The sequence below is a fragment of the Tasmannia lanceolata genome, unplaced genomic scaffold (assembly GCF_043159265.1).
Source record: "Tasmannia lanceolata isolate RefF3 unplaced genomic scaffold, GAP_Taslan_0.1 ptg000007l, whole genome shotgun sequence".
Lineage (NCBI taxonomy): Eukaryota > Viridiplantae > Streptophyta > Magnoliopsida > Canellales > Winteraceae > Tasmannia > Tasmannia lanceolata.
Window position 1 is genome coordinate 13,833,246 of NW_027518684.1, and position 17,561 is coordinate 13,850,806.

Sequence of the window (17,561 nt, forward strand, 5' to 3'; positions counted from 1 at the left end):
CTTTTGTTTGCTCATTCTTGCTCTGCCTCACATAGTGGATGCACAATGCCTATGATTGGTTATGTCGCTTTTGTGAACTGAAATGGTGTCTACAAGGTGGTGGTTGGTATTTTATATTGGATCTGAGAAGGAAAGCTTAATTTGTTAATATCCTTGTAATTCTACGCTGTTTTCATATTCCCCCAATAATTGAGCCAAGGGATCAATCATTCTTGTACATGTGAATATTAAATACTAGTATGTGGGCTAATTCAATGGATAGGAGCAGATTTCATCTGGTTAATTTGAAGGAGGTTTTCCAACCAAAGAGTTCTTGGCATTAGAAACCTCAAGCTGTGGACAAAGCCTTGCTGGGTAAGTGGTTGTTGAAATATGTGAGGATAGATCTCATATATGGAGCAGGGTGATTTTGTAGAAGTACGGGGCTAGCTTCGGATGTTGGAATTCCCTTTCAAAGTGGAATTCGATATAACGTGTGTAAAGGAGATAGAGTGCAGTTATTTTCAGATTCTTGGTGTAGTGAGGTGCCTCTGAAAGACATGTTCTTGGATTTGTTTGTTGTGGCAAAAAAGAGGGAAATCACTGTCAACGAAATCACTGTCAACGAACAGGTGGCTTGGTAGGTTGAGTTCCGTTGGAACATTTTTTATCAAGAGATTGAGGGGATGGTTTCATTTATGGAAACTCTAGATACAATCTTTATCAGGAGGGATGGTAAGGGTAAGATAACCTGGATATTTGCTCGTGATAGGGTCTTTTTTGTCCATTGTTTCAACGAATGTCTCACAGTGGATGTATCTTTCTCATCAGCTAACTTGATATAGAGGACTCCTATTCCCCTAGAGGGTGCGTATGTGGTTGGATTACGTATTTAAACAAGATTTCGATAGTGGATCACTTAGTTACAATTTTATCACTGTCAACCACTGCGGTATGTGCCTCGAGTCGGAGTAAATTGTGGATTACATCTTCATTCATTGTAGGGTGGTAAGAGAGATTTGGTCCTTTATACTACTCAACTCAACTCAACTCAACTCAACTAAGCCTTTGTCCCAAACTAGTTGGGGTCAGCTAATGAATCCTTTAGAAAATTTTCATGAAGAAGGTGAAAGAATCTACCCGGCTCAAATTGACTAAGTTTAATCCGGACACTAGTTGGGTTCGTCTACATGGATCATTTTCTTCCATTCTATCCTATCCAAGGTCATGTTCTCTATTATGTTCCTAGCTCTTAAGTCTTTCCTCACTGTTTCTACGCAAGTTGTTTTCGGTCTACCCCTACCTCTTTTTACTCCATCAAGTTGGCATGAGTCACTTCTTCTCATTGGAGCATCCAAAGGCCTACGTTGGATATGCCCAAACCATCTTAAGCGGTGCTGCTTGGGTATTTTGAATTTAATTGGTACTACTTGAGTATTCTCAAACCAATACTCCAGATCTTTTTTGAGGGATGGAATTTTTCTCATTGGACCCAAGGGGTCAGATTTTGTGGAGCGTAGCACTTTTAGCTGCGCTTTGGGCAATTTGAAAAGAATGGAATAAGCGTGTCTTCAAAGGATCGGTGAAAAGCAATCGCTCAATTCTCTAAAAAACCTAGACGTCTCTAATCTCTCAAAATAGGATCAAATACGATGTGCAACAAACGACAAGAAGAGATTCAAGCAGCACAATCACAAAAAAGAAAAGAAAAAAAGAACGCAAGATTTATGTAGTTCAACTGCGTGCCTACCTCCGCGAGAGAAGAGTTCCAATATTTCGGTTTAGGATTAAAAAAGAATAATTTCCTCTGTGCCAATAAAACTCACAAATCCTCCTAACTTGTAACCCTAATATATGATTATATATTAATTCCACTACATCATGAAATTACTGAAATACCCTTTAGCAGAAATCGAAAATTGAATCTTCCTTCCAGGGTGCTGCCCTGAAAAGAACCCCAGTAGGGACATGCTGCCCCCCCCCCCCCCCCCCCCCCCCAACGACACCCCAAGCGAGCTGACTGCGAGGGTGATCAATGATTGCCAGGATACAAGATGTCTGCACAACAAATTCCACAACATTTTTTATCGTTGATTGTACACTGGGTTGAAGTCCTCCCAGCCTTTAGGGGTTTCTCTAAATCAATAATTAGATGATCTTGGGATGAGGTGTGCGCGAGGAAGATTGTGGCCGATAATCCTACTGTTAAAGTATAAAAGATAAATAACACCATTCTCCAGCAGCTTTAGCTTTTGGAGAATTTGGTAAGTTAACATGGTATCAGAGCCAAAGGTCTCGAGTTCAAACCTCCCGGATAGCAAAAATCCACATGCGATGGTCGGCCCAAAGTGGGACCACATGTGCCACGTGTTTGCCAAGTGGGCCACACGTGCGGGGGAGTGTTAAAGTATAAAAGATAAATAACGCCTTTCTCCAGCAGCTTAAGCTTTTGGAGAAGTTGGTAAGTTAACACCTACCCCTATGTGGTCCCCTTCTACTGGGTTTGTTTAGTTGAATTTTGATGGATCTAGTATCTGGAACTTGGGCTCCATAGGCGTGAGTGGTCTTTTTGCAATGAGGATGGGGCCACCAATTGGGCCTTCTCTGGGCTGTTTGGTCAGAAGGATGCTTACGCGGTGAACGTGCAAGCTTTGTTGGTTGGGATTCTCCTGGCAGATCATAGGGACCTTGACAACTTTATCATGGAAGGTGACTTGATTACATTATTTGCTAGATGAAGTTGGGGGCTAACTATTCGTGGAGATTTTCCTACTCGATCGAAGAGATCTTGGATTGTATGGAGGGTCACCCTGTGAAATTCCATCACTTTGGCGCTGTGCCAATAGTGATGCCGATCGGCTTGCCCACACTAGGGTGGATAAACTCAGCTAGGAGACTTCTGAATTTAGTCCTCCTTGAGGTTGTGTTGGTTTTGTATTTTCTCTTTTTGTTTGGCTTGTTTTTCGACAATTCAGTCCCCGAAAATTGCCCTCTTTTTTCTAATAATCGCTGCCATTCAAGAAAATAAACATGCTATTTGCTTTTGTAGAGGCATTATGGTTCTTGCAAACTTGAGAATGAAATGAGGGTTGAATTCAAACATGTGAGCCACTTGACATATACTTGTAACTAAGTAAAAGAGCACCATTAGTGCCATCAGATGCACCACATATTAAATAAATGAGTTATAAAAGATTTGCATACCAAGTAATGTAAATACTAGTTACACTATTCTAGCTCTTAAAACTTCCCCTTAAGTTGGGGCATTGGCAATCTCTGGACCTCACACAAGGAGTAGATATTAGTTTGTTAGTGACATTTTCACAAACAAAATGGAAATCTACTTCATTGTGATCAGTCCTCTCATGTGGTATTGGATTACTAGCAATGTGTAGCCAACTACTTATCAATGAGAGCATACTAATAAGCATCATCCCTATCAGTTGTATAGGAGACTTGATTTTTTTGTGTGGATTTTCTTATCGAATGTATGATTTGATCTTCACATCTCAATGTTTGTAGAGGCTGTGATTTAGGGGTGGACATGGCAGAAAGCCGTATAATGAATCATATTGCACGTGCGTTGATGTAGTTGAAGATTCTTATGGAAGAGATGTATTCTACTTTTGACAAGCCATTGACAATGTCTTGTGATAGCCTTGTATCTACTTAAATAATGCGTAATCCAATGTTCCATAAGTTCTCAAAGCACATTGAAGTGGGTTGTCATTTTTTTGGTTCAAAGGTCACAATTCACAAACAAGCAAATGTATGGCTGATATTTGCAAAGGCTCTTGGTGGAAGTCAGTTTTAGTTTTATTTGTTCCAAGATGGTATCTTTCTTCAGCTTGAAGGGGACTACTGATATTAGAATGTGTTTTTAGTGGTCTATTTTATGTTGTAGTGATTACTTGTTTGAGTTATGTGGGCTACGATGTGGGTTATGATAGGAATATAGGGCCCATTATTATTGATGGCCTTGGTGATCTTCCCTAAGGTTCTTCTTATTTCTTTTGCTTAAATAATTATTAATTTCATGCCAAATATTGTAACAATGTTCTCTTCTCTGTCTTTTTGGATATTCAAGAGTACTTGCTATGTAGAATTTGATATTATTTCTCTAAGGGGTTTATTTTTCTCGCTAGGTTGGAGCTGGCCTTCCTGTAATAACATCTTTAACCCGTATAATTGCATCCGGTGACTCCATCGACCGTGTTATTGGGAGTTTGAGTGGTACTGCTTTCTTGAAGATTTCTCTGTCATAATTGTCAGTATATTTACTTTTTCATGATTCTGAGAGCTTCATAAAACTATTCCCTTTGTTAGTCTCATGTTTTTTGTGCGAATTTGTAATAGGCACACTGGGCTATGTAATGAGCGAGCTAGAAGATGGAAAGCCATTCAGCCTGATTGTTCGAGCAGCTAAAAGCCTCGGTTACACAGAACCAGGTTGACTTTAGTAGCTTTGCAGTACATCTTGGCCCCTACGAAAATTGAGCCTACAACTAACCCTCTTAGTGTCCATTGTTTACAATACCTAATGTTAATATAAAGAAATAGTATAAATGAATTTCACTTTGTTTAATATTGAATCCTAGACAAACAGTCACTACCTCAAATGTTTATGGATCAAAACTACCAGCATGAGTATCGTGTTAATCTTTGAGAAGGTACTTTTATCTGCTTGCAATAATTTAGGCAGTAGGGAACCCAATCGCATTGTCAATTCCACAAGTAAATCACCAAGGCTAATATTCTTGTCTCATGACTCGCTCGTTCTTGCCTTGATTTAGACCCATGGGTTGCATTCTGGATCAAGGGTCATTATTTTGTCCCTTTGATCTGTAGTTCTTTCTTTTGCATTGCATGTTTGCACCTGTGGTGTTCAAAAAGAACAAAAGTAAATTAGAAGTACCTAAAGATTACAAAGATGTTTTTCCTTACAAGTAAACTTGAATGACCCCAAAGTTGCAAGCATGCTAGGCTCTCACCTATGATTTGTGGACACGGACACGAGTGTTGCGTCTCAACACGGAAACGGGGTGTCGGACACGGCAAACTCCCAAAATTTAGAAACAGGGACACGGCTAAAATAGAAAGTACATAAACTCATGATTTGTGGACACAGATTTGTGTGCCGAGTTTCGACCAAGTTTTGACACGGATACGAGGTATCTGACATGAAAACCCCTAAAAAACTAGAAATAGTGTCACACTCGTACACATACATACATATAAAGTTTTTTTTTGATGGGTTACATACATATAAAGTTGCTAACACTTCTAGCAATACATCTAAAGTGTCTAAAGGAGTGTCGACACGTGTGGACAGGGGTATTGTGTCGGACACGACACGACACGTGTGTCGGCAATAAATTCGAAGTGTCGGCCAAATCATAGGCTCTCACTCATGAAAAGAATGATAATCTGAAGAAATTATATCAAAAGCCAAGTAGACAATTAATTTCTGATATTAGTTTCGACCAGCACATAAACTTGCCTATTTTAATGGTGGTACCTTAAATGTTGTATAGGATGTAAAGTCAACTGCCTGCCCTATCTTCTCTTTGTAAATCAGATCTTCCTTGTTGTTGGTTTCATATGTGTGAAACAACCAATTTTCCTCCAAAAGCTTCAAGCCGCTGGAGATGGCATTATTTAATCTTTTATACTTTAACACTCCCCCTCATGTGTGACCCCTTTTTTAGGGTTGGCCTACATGTGGCAAGTGTGGCCTCTCTTTTGGGTTGGCCATTACATGTGGATTTTTAATATCAAGGAGTTTTGAACCCAGGCAATTTGCTCTGATACCATGTGAAACAACCAATTTTACTCGAAAAGCTTCAGTCATTGGAGATGGCGTCATTTAATCTTTGATACTTTAACAATATGTATACTACACGCATTTATGCAATTTTTTCCATTGATCATTACTGATACTTAAAGAAAAAGAATAAACAAGATGGAGTTGTCAATTTTAATCACTAAATAATTAAATATCATCTCCTGATTTTCTAGATCTGATCTGCCCATTTATTCTCAGTAGTTGGTTCATATCTTTCTAACACAAAATTAATGCTTGAGCAACAACTATCTAATGGATTGGCTTTACATTTTTATGTTCTTCTCTGTCAATGTATATGTAGTTCACTCACTTCTTTTTTATTGTTCTTAGATCCACGAGATGACCTCAGCGGGATGGATGTGGCAAGAAAGGTCTGACTGTTGGTAACTAAAATTATGTTGACACTAATTGAATGCTTATATTTGTTATCCTCCACAGCTATACATGGCTTATTAAAATGCTCAAAATGGATTGTAAATTTGAATTTGTTCTGGAATTACTTATACATCTTAGCTATTTGGTTCGTATTGAGAAGTGATAGCAAAAGCACTTTCTCTAAAATAGCAGGTAGGATTAAAATCATAGAAGAATAACCAACCATCTGCATAGTTGTTCACATTGAATGGGTAAGTCTTCACCATCCCCTTCTTTACACTGTTGATACCTTTTCCCCTACTTTTCCCTCGGACCAATAACACTGCTGGTTGTAGCTCCACTTCCTTTTCCGACTTCCTCTTTGACTTTCTCCCACCTTTTGACACTTGTAGCCACTATTCTCATCAGGAGGACTGTTATACTGTTCGGGGGACTGCACCATCGATCTATTCACAGTCATATACTATCTTTGGGTGGTTACGTGCCATATCTGTCACCTTGCTTCCTGGGGCTTCGCCCGATCACCTCTTCTATATATTTTCCCTCTTGGGCCTAATCTAGAGGTGTTTATTGTTGTTCCTTGGACGGTTCGAGTCTTTCCGACTTCCCTGCCATCATTCTTGGGCGGAGAAGTTGAGGACAACGTGATTACCTTCTGGGTAATCTGACCTCTGATATTCTTAGGCCATTAGATCTGATTTTGTGACTTGTCGATACCCATTAGCCATCAACCTTTGAGCCTATTTTATTCATGAGATTACTTACCCTAGATAGGAGTCTATTTGGGCCTTAGACTTTCCATTTTATTTCTTTATTTTAGATCGGGATTGGACCTTATAGTTTTTGCTGCCATATACATATATTTTTTATCGATTGATGTGATCTATTATTGCAATGTATGTCTGGGCAGATTTTTAATCTCATTGTTGAACTATTTAACCGATTAGCTTAAAGTAAACATCTTAACACGGTTGGCTCGCCTATCGAACACTTAATTTATTTAGGGACTAGTTGTACTACTTTAAAATTGAAGATTGATACATTGAGCTCCTAAGTTCTTCATATTAACTTCACAAACCCCGGGTTTGCATTAAGTGGTATCTGAGCCTTGGTTTGCATCATTTTGTCTCACCTCCTTGTCTCGATATTTACACCACTTGATTACCCCTTTTGGGGTTGATAATGACAATTTCCCAGTCTGGAAATGTTTGAAAGTCTTCGGTGTTGCATTTTGGTATTGCAAACTTCTGCACAAATCAAATTCAAGTTTGTATTTTCTAGAGACGGGTTTGTGAGTGATCCCTGTTAACTTACCAACTTCTCCAGAAGCTTAAGCTCTTGGAGAAAGGCGTTATTTATCTTTTATACTTTAACACTCTCCCGCACGTGTGGCCCACTTGGCAAACACGTGGCACATGTGGTCCCACTTTAGGCCAACCATCGCATGTGGATTTTTGCTATCTGGGAGGTTTGAACTCAAGACCTTTGGCTCTGATACCATGTTAACTTACCAACTTCTCCAAAAGCTTAAGTTGTTGGAGAAAGGCGTTATTTATCTTTTATACTTTAACAATCCCATTTAGATTCATCTTCTTGCACCTGTTTCTCCAAGTATACGACCTCTATGATTGAGTGAATTTTAAGCCCTTACAAACCATATGTTTAGACTTTGATTCACCTCCTAATATGCACTTTTTCGCTTATGAAGAAACCATTTTTGTTAGCTCTCTTTGTAAATGTACCAAATATATAAAAGCATCTGCGAAACAATTTGCAAATTGCTCAATTAATTATTGGAAGGTGCCACAACAAATTAGCAATACAGGTTCAACACTTACCATCAACACGAATGCTACATACCCCATATCTGCCTTTCATTGTGTTGGTTAGATCTCCAACAGTCCAACGTGTTATATGAGATAAAAGGGAAGCCTACGAAGCATCCACGAACTGGGAATATAGTTTGATACTCCGCGTTGGGACCATGTGGTGATGCCCAATCATCCAGAAACAAGTGAACAAAATATTCCAAATTGCCGAACTTAGTTTGCTCATGCCAAATGGCCTAAATCAGTCTAGTGATTAAGTTTTTGTCACTCTGTATAGTAAAGTCTCATCCTGAACAATTAATATTTCTGGTAGTCACACTATTTGAGTAGTGGACTTGGGCTTACCAATCTTAAGCTTATCACAAACACTTTTAAATAATGTTGTCTCCTATGCATTCATTCAACATATATGAATATGCCATTCTGTGATATTTAGAGGTACTAAAATATATAGTGCAAACCAAAGGAGAATATCTATGCAAAAATTATAGATTTCATGCCAAAATCTAACACATTTAAGCCTTACAGCATATATACACGAATTAATTCATGCCATGATAATCAAATGGAATACACTTAAACAAATAAGTACACTACATGTGTCGCACAAGCAAAAAAAGAGAGAATATCCATGCAAAATATCGTAAAGGCTGTATCAATATCATCATAAAGGCCGTACCAATATCTTACACATGCAAGCCTCGCAAGATAGGCAAAGTATAATGGACAAAACGTTTATAATCTTTGTGCTAATCTTTGTACTTGCTCAAGTACTAAGGTTTTTTTAATGGACTATATCTGCATTCTGATGTATTCTAACCAGTAATTCATGGTTCTTGAAACAGGCTTTGATACTTGTCCGACTTCTTGGATGGCGGATTAACTTGGATGACATTAAGGTTTTTGTTCCGACACTCTTTTTTTGTTAACGAATATAACCTTAATTAAAAAATTACCAAAATTTTATCTTTGCTATTTCTGAATTTTTAGGTAGACAGCTTGTACCCTGATGAAATGGGACCCAATACAATGTCTATAGAAGACTTTCTAGATAATGGTCTCCCAACTCTCGATAAAGAGATTGAAGAAAGAATTAGAGTGGCTTCTTCAAATGGGAATGTTCTCCGATATGTCTGCATGATTGAGGGCTCAAGGTATGTTCAAGTTTTCTTGATGTTAGTGTCACATATTGACATGTTCTTATAAATGTGTATAATAATAGTTTATGTATATGTATAATTTCTTTTTTATATTTCTTTACATCTATTGCTTTTTTAAAAAAAAAAAATCAGAAAATTGGCACCCTTAAAGATACATTGTTCGATTTGAAAGGGATGGACTCCATTCATATTGACCCTCATGACAAAAAACTTGGTTTTATTTGGTCTACTCTGCTATAACCGTCCTAATGGATCTTGTTGCAAGACCAAACATGCAGCACAACGTGCAGATAATCTCCTTTTTTTTTATCAATAACAAAGTTAATTTAGAAAATAAGTGACACAAACTCAAAATAATTTTCGTAGGATCTTGTTCCTGTTGAAAGACATTCCGAATTCCATAGGGAGGCAAATGACATAGTTGACACTAGAATTCCACGACTTAGGCTCTCGAAGAACATTGTTACATATTGTGGCCCTCCATTTCACCACCCTATATGTTATTGGGAAAGCTACTGAGTTTATTTTGTTACTGTTATTTTTTGTGGAAACACGGACAACCTTGTCAATTAATATGAATTTCATATTATATGCATATTTATATTTCTTTTTCTTAACTAATTGAGGGCATTTATGTAATTTGGGATTAAGTGTCTTAATTTGTTAGAATTCTAGTCATGGGAGGCTATTTACTTTCTCACAAACCTTTTGTCTCCCTTCTTAGCTAACATGGTATAGGACCAATACCAAAGGAAGAATATCCTAGATCTACAAGCCTCAATCCCTTTAATCCGCAGACTCATTTAAGAATTTCAGAAGCAATATAAAGGTTTGTTATGAGTAGTATGAAGTGGTTTGGGTAGGTCTCCTGTGATCTCTGCAATCATACGATTGACCATCCTGTGACAACACAAAATGATCCATTTGAAAGCTCTTTAATTCTTGATATTTATCATATTTTTTAGTCAATTTTTTTAGGCTTTTTATTGGGTTTTGTTGCCCTAAATGGGTTTGTAATAGAGAAAATCAAAATCCTAGGTTTTTGAAATTTGCTCATATTTTTTCATAGGGTACCTTTTCCTTTGAAGCACCGATGCTTTCAGGTCATCCTTTATCTGAAATTATTTATTTGTGGTCTCAATCCGATCCATTAAGGGACAAATGTGTTGTTTTCATTTCTTATGTGTACTGAATGCTCCATATTCTTATTTTTTTGCTATTTCAAGTCAGGTTGGGTCAGTGATAATGATAGTTGGACTTGGGGTTTAATTATGTTTAATGATGATTGGATGATTTTCATTGATATTTGGATTCATCTGGGGTTTCTCCTTGAATGCTCCTTGAATGCGATGTTCTAATGAGGATCTATTTGTATTTTCTCCTTCAATGAGCCTATTCTCATTGCTATCTAGCTTACTCAAGGGAGAACATACATAGGTATTTATGTAGTGGTTTATGTCGTTTCAGCTATAGTATGCATTTCTGGACTTGTAATCTCAAACAAATGTTCTTCACAAACTTTCAACTTAAACATAGAGATAAAGGGTATTCTAATGAGGATCTATTTGTATTTTCTCCTTCAATGAGCCTATTCTCGTTGCTATCTAGTTTACTCGAGGGAGAACATACATATGTATGTATATTGTGTTATATATGTCATTTCGTATACAACATGCATTTTTGGACTTGTAAACTCAAACAAATGTTCTTCACAAACTTTCAACTTAACCATAGAGATAAAGGGTAATAAGTTGCTATAATCTCAGAAAATCCTTTCATCCAAATTACCTCTGTGAAGTTGCATGATCTTGATTATTTATCTCAGGCTCAAGATATGTGCCTGTTCATTTGGGAAAGATGAAATTTTGATATGGGTGATCCTGCATATCCTCACTGAGAGGCTGAAATCATGTTGGTAATTAATGTCTTGGCTTTTGAACACAAATGGAACCCAACATTAGGCTATATATCTATTTGCATAGATTGCTAAAGTGATAATGGATGGACCTGAGAAAGCATATGCGCCAAAAAAAAAAAAAGTGTTACATAATTTATCAGTTACATCGAGACATTCCTTGTCTTCACCTAGGTAAGCATATCTTTGGTTGCCTGTTGTTTATCAATATTAGCAGTGTGGTTAAAGCTTAGCTGTTATCAACCTATAACCAAGGTTTTAAATTTCGGTTTCGGTATCAATTTCAGACCCCACCGAAATCCGAAATTTGGTTTAAATAAAAGAAGATTATTTAATAAATTTCGAAATTTCGGTCGAAATTTTGTAACAGGTTTTTTTTTTACAAAACAAATTACATTAAATCAAAATTTCGGACCGAAATTACTGAAATTCCGAAAGGGCGAAATCCGAAATTTCGCCAAATTTCGGTTTCGGTCTCCACCGAAATCCGAAATTTCGGATTTCGGCCAAAATTTAAAACCATGCCTATAACTAGTGACCTATAAGTGCAGTTGAAACTTGAAACAATTCGAAGAGGAGGATTTTTCAACTGTTAGGGTTTAAAAATGTTTGATGATGTGCATGGAGTTATGGACTTCTCTTGAAAGATAAAGGAGGTTCAAGGGATCCACTTCCTAATACATCTTTGTTTGAGATATCTGCTCGTGGGGATCCAAGGTCGTGGTAAGGGCAAAGTAAACGGTGTGAAAAAATTAGGAGGAAAAAGTTAGAGAGGAGAACCAATGTAGTGCTTTTGGTGTTGTACCTCTCACAACAAGGGGAAATAATTATGACTTTCTCAAAGGACTACCTCTGTTGGCCCAAACTAATGCCGTTCATGTTGAGGTGATTTTGCAGTTGGTAAATACATATATACTCAAGGGACTTATTTCTTCTACCGTTTCTAGTGAGACCTTCACTGTTACTGAGATCTAGCTCTAAGCGAAATGTTGGGAGCTTCTTCAACAACTTTAGTTATCTCATTTCAAAGGTGTGTTCCTCTGTTTTTATTTCAAGGCTTTCACAAGCCAATCACGTACTTTCCCACCAGCTTTCCTCACTTCTGTTTCATGTTCTGGTAGATTGGTATTGCTTCTATTATTGACTGTGGTGGTACACATTCAGGTTTCACTGTCTCTATTCCTTCTATTTAGTTTTTCTTGATCTTTCAATTAATTTCTATCAGTAAGTTGCCTAACAAAATCCTTGAATTATTCCGTGATTTTCTTTCTTTCACTGTATTTTTCATGACTTGAAAAGTAGGAAATTGATTGGTGGATATTGAGAGTCTAGTGGACTGCACCAACTTACCTCTTCCAAGACATTAATTTCTTCCAGTTCCAATTCAAAGTATAATAAAGTCAGGGATAACTCTATGGGATTCATGCCATGTGCATCCCTTTATAGCTACTTTAGTATGTGTGTGCATCTTCATCTGTTGAAGCTAGTGGTCTTAATTGTGATGCTTGTTAGTTCTAAGTATTGACCTATTTATCCAGTTAGTCAAAATAAAAAATAGTTTCTCTTTTTATTCACTCTAATGTTTGGGGGCCTACCCCTATGACTCCTTTATTTTGTTTAGTTGACTTCACCTGACCAACTTACCTCTTCCAAGCCATTAATTTCTGCGAGTTCCAATTCAAGTTGTAATTAACTTAGAGAAAGAATCCCTTTAGAGGGATTATTTCTTCAATGTCTTAATTCTCCTTATTGTGCGATTGTATCTGTTGAGTATAATTTGAGTCAGCTCCCATTATGCAATTCCTTTCGGATCCCGGTCACTAGGATCAATTGCTGTAGGTCTAGTGAAGACGCTGCATACATGTTAGAGATCGAGAAAAAACGAAGTTTTAAATTTTGGTTTTGGTATGCATGTCGGTTGTCACAGAAATGGAAATTTGTAAACTTCAGTAGTAGATTTTAGTGGAAGTCCTGTAAAATTTGAATCCTTCATTCATGTCTCTACCAAGAGACTACAAGAATACTGTAGAATATCTACAAGTGTCCATAAGTTTCTACATGCTTTCCATACTCCTCCAAGAGACTTCTACACATCTCTAGCGATCTAGAAGGTTCTCCAGTTATCCATGTCCTTTTTTATCCTTGTATTTAGCTAGGGACTGCTTCCATGTCATTCTTAAGCCTCCATTTGGCCTATAAAAGAAGATGAGGTGATCCAAATTGTCACCTCGTGACGTGTATCTAATTCTCAGTCTGTGATGGAGAATCAATGTCTTCTATTGGGATCTAAGGTAACTGGAGCAACTGGAAGCGGGAGCTGTAATAAGAAGTTGAAAATAAGCTATTTTCTAGCTCAAAGTGTCCAGAAATCACAAGATTCTGAAGTGTTATACTCACCATGTTTATACATTCATTTGTTGGGCATAAGCATCTTCCGATAAACCAATGTTTATACCCTCATAGATTTTGAGTTTATTAGTTCATTTTGGTTATGCCACTCTGGGTGCACGCTCTCCAAAATTAAGGTATTCTGTCCTTTCACGATATTGCAATTTGCAACAGTTTGCTTGCAATGGTGCTTTAATATATACATATTTCCATTAACTGCATTGTCTTCTTGTTTAGTAAGATAAATTTGCCTTGACTCGGGCATGACTTTCTGAAAGCCGTCAATTTTGGGGAAGCAGCAAATGATTTTTCTCCTTGCAGGTGTCAGGTTGGCCTTAAAGAGCTTCCAAAAAATTCTCCTCTAGGGAGATTGAGAGGAAGTGACAATGTGGTATGCTTATTCATTCTTACATGAAACATTTTTAGCTGATAATCGTTTACAAGTATATTTATTTATCATTGATACGTAGCTTCGGTTATTTAAGTATGTAACAACTTGTGAAGGGAAATATGTATTGTAAATACCTAGTGAACTGATCCTTATGCATTTGGTTGAAGTATTGCCTCAAAAGGTTGTAACTGGTTAAACCTTCCGTTGCATCACGAAATGAGACCCAACATGTCTTAAGTCTCTATAATGTTGGTGGACACAACTTACTATATTATAATGCAAATTTATCCTATTGGATAAGCTAGCTTGTTTACTGCTTGATATCATTAGATGAACCTGTACAATTATTGTCTAGCTTGTTGACTGCTTGATATCATTACGTCTGCAAATTTGCATTATACTGCTTGATGTAATGCAAATTTAGCTTGCATTATACTGCTTGCTATCCTATTGGATAAGCTAGCTTGCTGACTGCTTGATATCATTAGATGGACACATTTGCTTGATATCATTGGACGTGATGTCTCACCAAGATTAACCTTTGCAGAAGGTATTTTGGACCTGTGTCATGTTTATAATGAGTTGGATTTTTATGCAAATTTCTTTTTGCTGCTTCTGGTTTTTGCCTAGAAAGCCCCACTCCATACCCTTGTTCTCTCCAAGTTACTTCGTCTCTGTAAGCAAATTATTGATTTTAAATTACTAGATGGAGACTTGTGAATTTCCTATGTACTTGGTACAGCAGAGTAAATTCAGTGGATTCTTTGTGTGCATTCATTGATTTTTCCCATGTTTTCGTCACAGACTACAGTAACTTGTGTTTTAACATGCAGGTAGAGGTTTACAGCAGATGTTACAAGGATTTGCCGTTGGTGATCCAAGGAGCTGGAGCAGGCAATGACACCACGGCAGCCGGAGTCCTTGCCGACATCATTGATCTCCAGGATCTCTTTACCTGAGACTATCAACCCCTTAAGATTATGGGTCATATAAATCAAATATTTATATGAAATTGAAGGTGTTCATGAGATGAAAACAAGTTCTAGTTCGCCATCAGACGCATGTTTTCTAGCTTTGCTCACAAGTCATTTAAATTCAAAAAAGTTTACCAGAACTGGTTTCTTATACATTGCATTGAACAGATACTTCTGGCTGTATGTATGGTCAGATTACCTCGACTGCATATGAACCCTACCTTTGATCAGATGTGGGACTGAAACTGAAATTTAAATCCTGGGACGAGAATGTCTGCTATCCGGTCTCCTTGAGGAAATGCATTAGTGGGCTGAAGCAAAAGAGGATGCCACTTGTTCGGAGTTACTAGCTATTCACTTTTTTCGGACCAATATGGATAAACCCTGGCCTAAAAGCTTCTTGATACTAAAAAGTAAAAACTCCTATTCATTTGAGAAAGTCCGCTTGTCATTTTTATGTTCGCTACAAATAACTGAGCCTAGCACTCTAGTTCTTGACCGGGTGCTACATTGTGGGAAATAATAAATTCGTCCCCTTTCATTCCCTGGGCCACCCCATCTTTTAGTTTATGTTTTGTTTTGTTTTGTTTCTGAGTGACTGGGCAACCCTCTTCTAGTATAAAAAGGCTTGGCATGACACTAGAGAGTGGTTGCCCGGGGAAGCAAAGGTAGCGAATATATCACATATGTATTGTATATGACTTTTCTCCTTGTAATATTTAGTTTACAGAGAGAACCTAATCCTGCAATCATACATGCCCTTGCACAGTATCCCATGTTTTATAGGAGTTTTTGGCTGCCATGCAAGTAGAATTGGACAATACTTAGCCTGTCTTCTTAACTCACGTGGTATGTCAGCAAACTACTCAATATCCAAGCAAAAAAACTATGACTACCCAAAAGGTGGTTTAATGGTAGAATCTTGGGATTGATGCTTTTCTCCTTGGCTAACTTTTTGGTAAGGCATGAATGCGTTCAAAGAAAGGCATCAACTTAAGGAGAGATTACACAACCACATCCAGATTAGAACAACACTATGCCAGATTTACACCCAAGTTGCCCAAGGAACCTGGAAGGCCCCCTTGCTGCACAGCCACATGAAAAGGTCCCATTAGCCAATAATTTCATTGCCCTCTTCTGAGAAGGTGATTCTGATGACTAAAAAACAGAAGGTGAAAGCATGGCCACCAGCAGTGAAGAAGGCACATGGGGAAGAAGAAAATCACTCATTGAAATCCTACTTAGACATTGAAGACGATCCAACAGACCTCGAAATAAAAAAAAAGGAAAGTATCCCTAAACTCAGCAAGAAAATTCAATGTCGCCTTAAACATTTGATATTCACACCCATCCATCTAGTCGGTTTATCTAGAAGGATCGAGTGGCTCTCATTAGGCTCCCCCACGATGATGACGTGGCACGAGTATATGACCTTCTCTTCAAGCCCTCTAACTGCGCCTCCCAATCTCCAAAACCCTCTTTTCTTACCCCACTTTTCTCTAACGACACCCCCTCCTCCAAACCATTATTCTTATGAAGACGGTAATCGTAATCCTTCCGAAGCAGAGGGTCCGATAAAACCCGGTAAGCCTCTCGGGCCTGGATGAATTGTTGGGTGGACAGATCTTTGTTCTCCGATCGACACGTGTCGGGATGCCATTTCCGGGCCAGCTTCTTGAACGCCGCCTTGATCTGGGCCGGATCCGCGTTCTCGCTCACGGAAAGAAGGTCGTACATGCTCTGCTCTGTTTTGGCCCAGGCCCGAACCGTGAACCGGACGTTTTTGGGTCCGGTTTTGGGGATGAAAACCGGTTTCAGAGGGGAAACCGGTTTTGAAGACCAGGAGAGATGGTGGGATTGCATGAATGCGCGTGTGTGTGTGAGAGAGAGAGAGAGAGAGAGAGAGAGAGAGAGTGTCTAGATGAGTTGGAAGTTGTGTTGTTGAGTGAGAGCGATAGAAGGTCTGTTTTGGGCAGGGGTTTATAAGGATGGGTGTGGTCCCACAGTTTGTGAAAACTTTCTTAGACCTTTTCCGCCAACCGTAAAGTGCCAAAATACCTCTTCCTTGTTTTGGTAGGCCAAAATATCTAGAAGAGAATTGGAACAACATGGATTGCCTGAACAACATGGCAGGGAAGTGCCACATATGCCAAATACATGAAGATTTCATAATCAACCTCCTACCCGGTTGCCTCCTACGGTCCCATCATGGCGGCCATTTGCAGCATGGGGAACGGATGATTTAGAGACTTCTGACCTTTTCAAGACCTAGCTTTTCTTAAGAAAATTGGTGTGCGCAGGTAACTCTGAACTTGCCTCCAAGATACAATGAAGCCCAGTAAATATCCACCTATATTTGTCGACTATTTTACAAGCGGCAATAAAATTTAATTAGATGCTAGTGTTTTTTAGAATAACATTGGGGTCCAGATCGCCTTCGACCAAGATGTGATCGGTGGCATACAACTGGTTGCAATCCTATGGTTCAGATCGCAACAGCTCGGAATCGATCACCACCTAATCACACTAATATATCAAGATGATGGTCAAGGGCTCAGAATCAGTTTGGAAAAATTTAAATGCTTTTCTTGATGATGAGTAAGTGTTCCAAAAAGCGCCACTTGCGCCCTAATACCTAAAATTTTGGGTTTATTTGTTGGGGTTTTTGCAAAAGAAGTCTTCAACTATGCTTTATTTGCCGAAAG

The 17,561-nt window shown here is 38.3% G+C and overlaps 2 protein-coding genes across 5 annotated transcripts in view; one reads left to right on the top strand and one right to left on the bottom strand.

The window, feature by feature from the left end:
• Positions 1-15,086, top strand: part of LOC143882000 (Glyceraldehyde-3-phosphate dehydrogenase-like family protein) — a 37,076-nt gene extending 21,990 nt beyond the window's left edge. For 3 of the 4 annotated variants that reach the window (XM_077385369.1, XM_077385368.1, XM_077385372.1), the window contains 7 exons: positions 4,125-4,212; positions 4,336-4,428; positions 6,155-6,195; positions 8,874-8,927; positions 9,019-9,182; positions 13,813-13,882; positions 14,716-15,086. In XM_077385369.1, coding sequence (XP_077241484.1) covers positions 4,125-4,212; positions 4,336-4,428; positions 6,155-6,195; positions 8,874-8,927; positions 9,019-9,182; positions 13,813-13,882; positions 14,716-14,841 — 636 coding nt within the window. In that variant the 3' untranslated portion in view covers positions 14,842-15,086. Of the gene's footprint in view, positions 1-4,124; positions 4,213-4,335; positions 4,429-6,154; positions 6,196-8,873; positions 8,928-9,018; positions 9,183-12,000; positions 12,134-13,812; positions 13,883-14,715 lie in introns of all 4 variants that reach the window. The other variant, XR_013252067.1, reaches the window with a different exon arrangement.
• A 1,138-nt stretch (positions 15,087-16,224) lies between these two features.
• LOC143880602 (chaperone protein dnaJ 20, chloroplastic-like) lies at positions 16,225-16,719 on the bottom strand. The gene has a single exon (XM_077383589.1). The coding sequence runs from the start codon at positions 16,717-16,719 to the stop codon at positions 16,225-16,227; it is 495 nt and encodes a 164-aa protein (XP_077239704.1).
• Between the last annotated feature and the right edge of the window lie 842 nt (positions 16,720-17,561).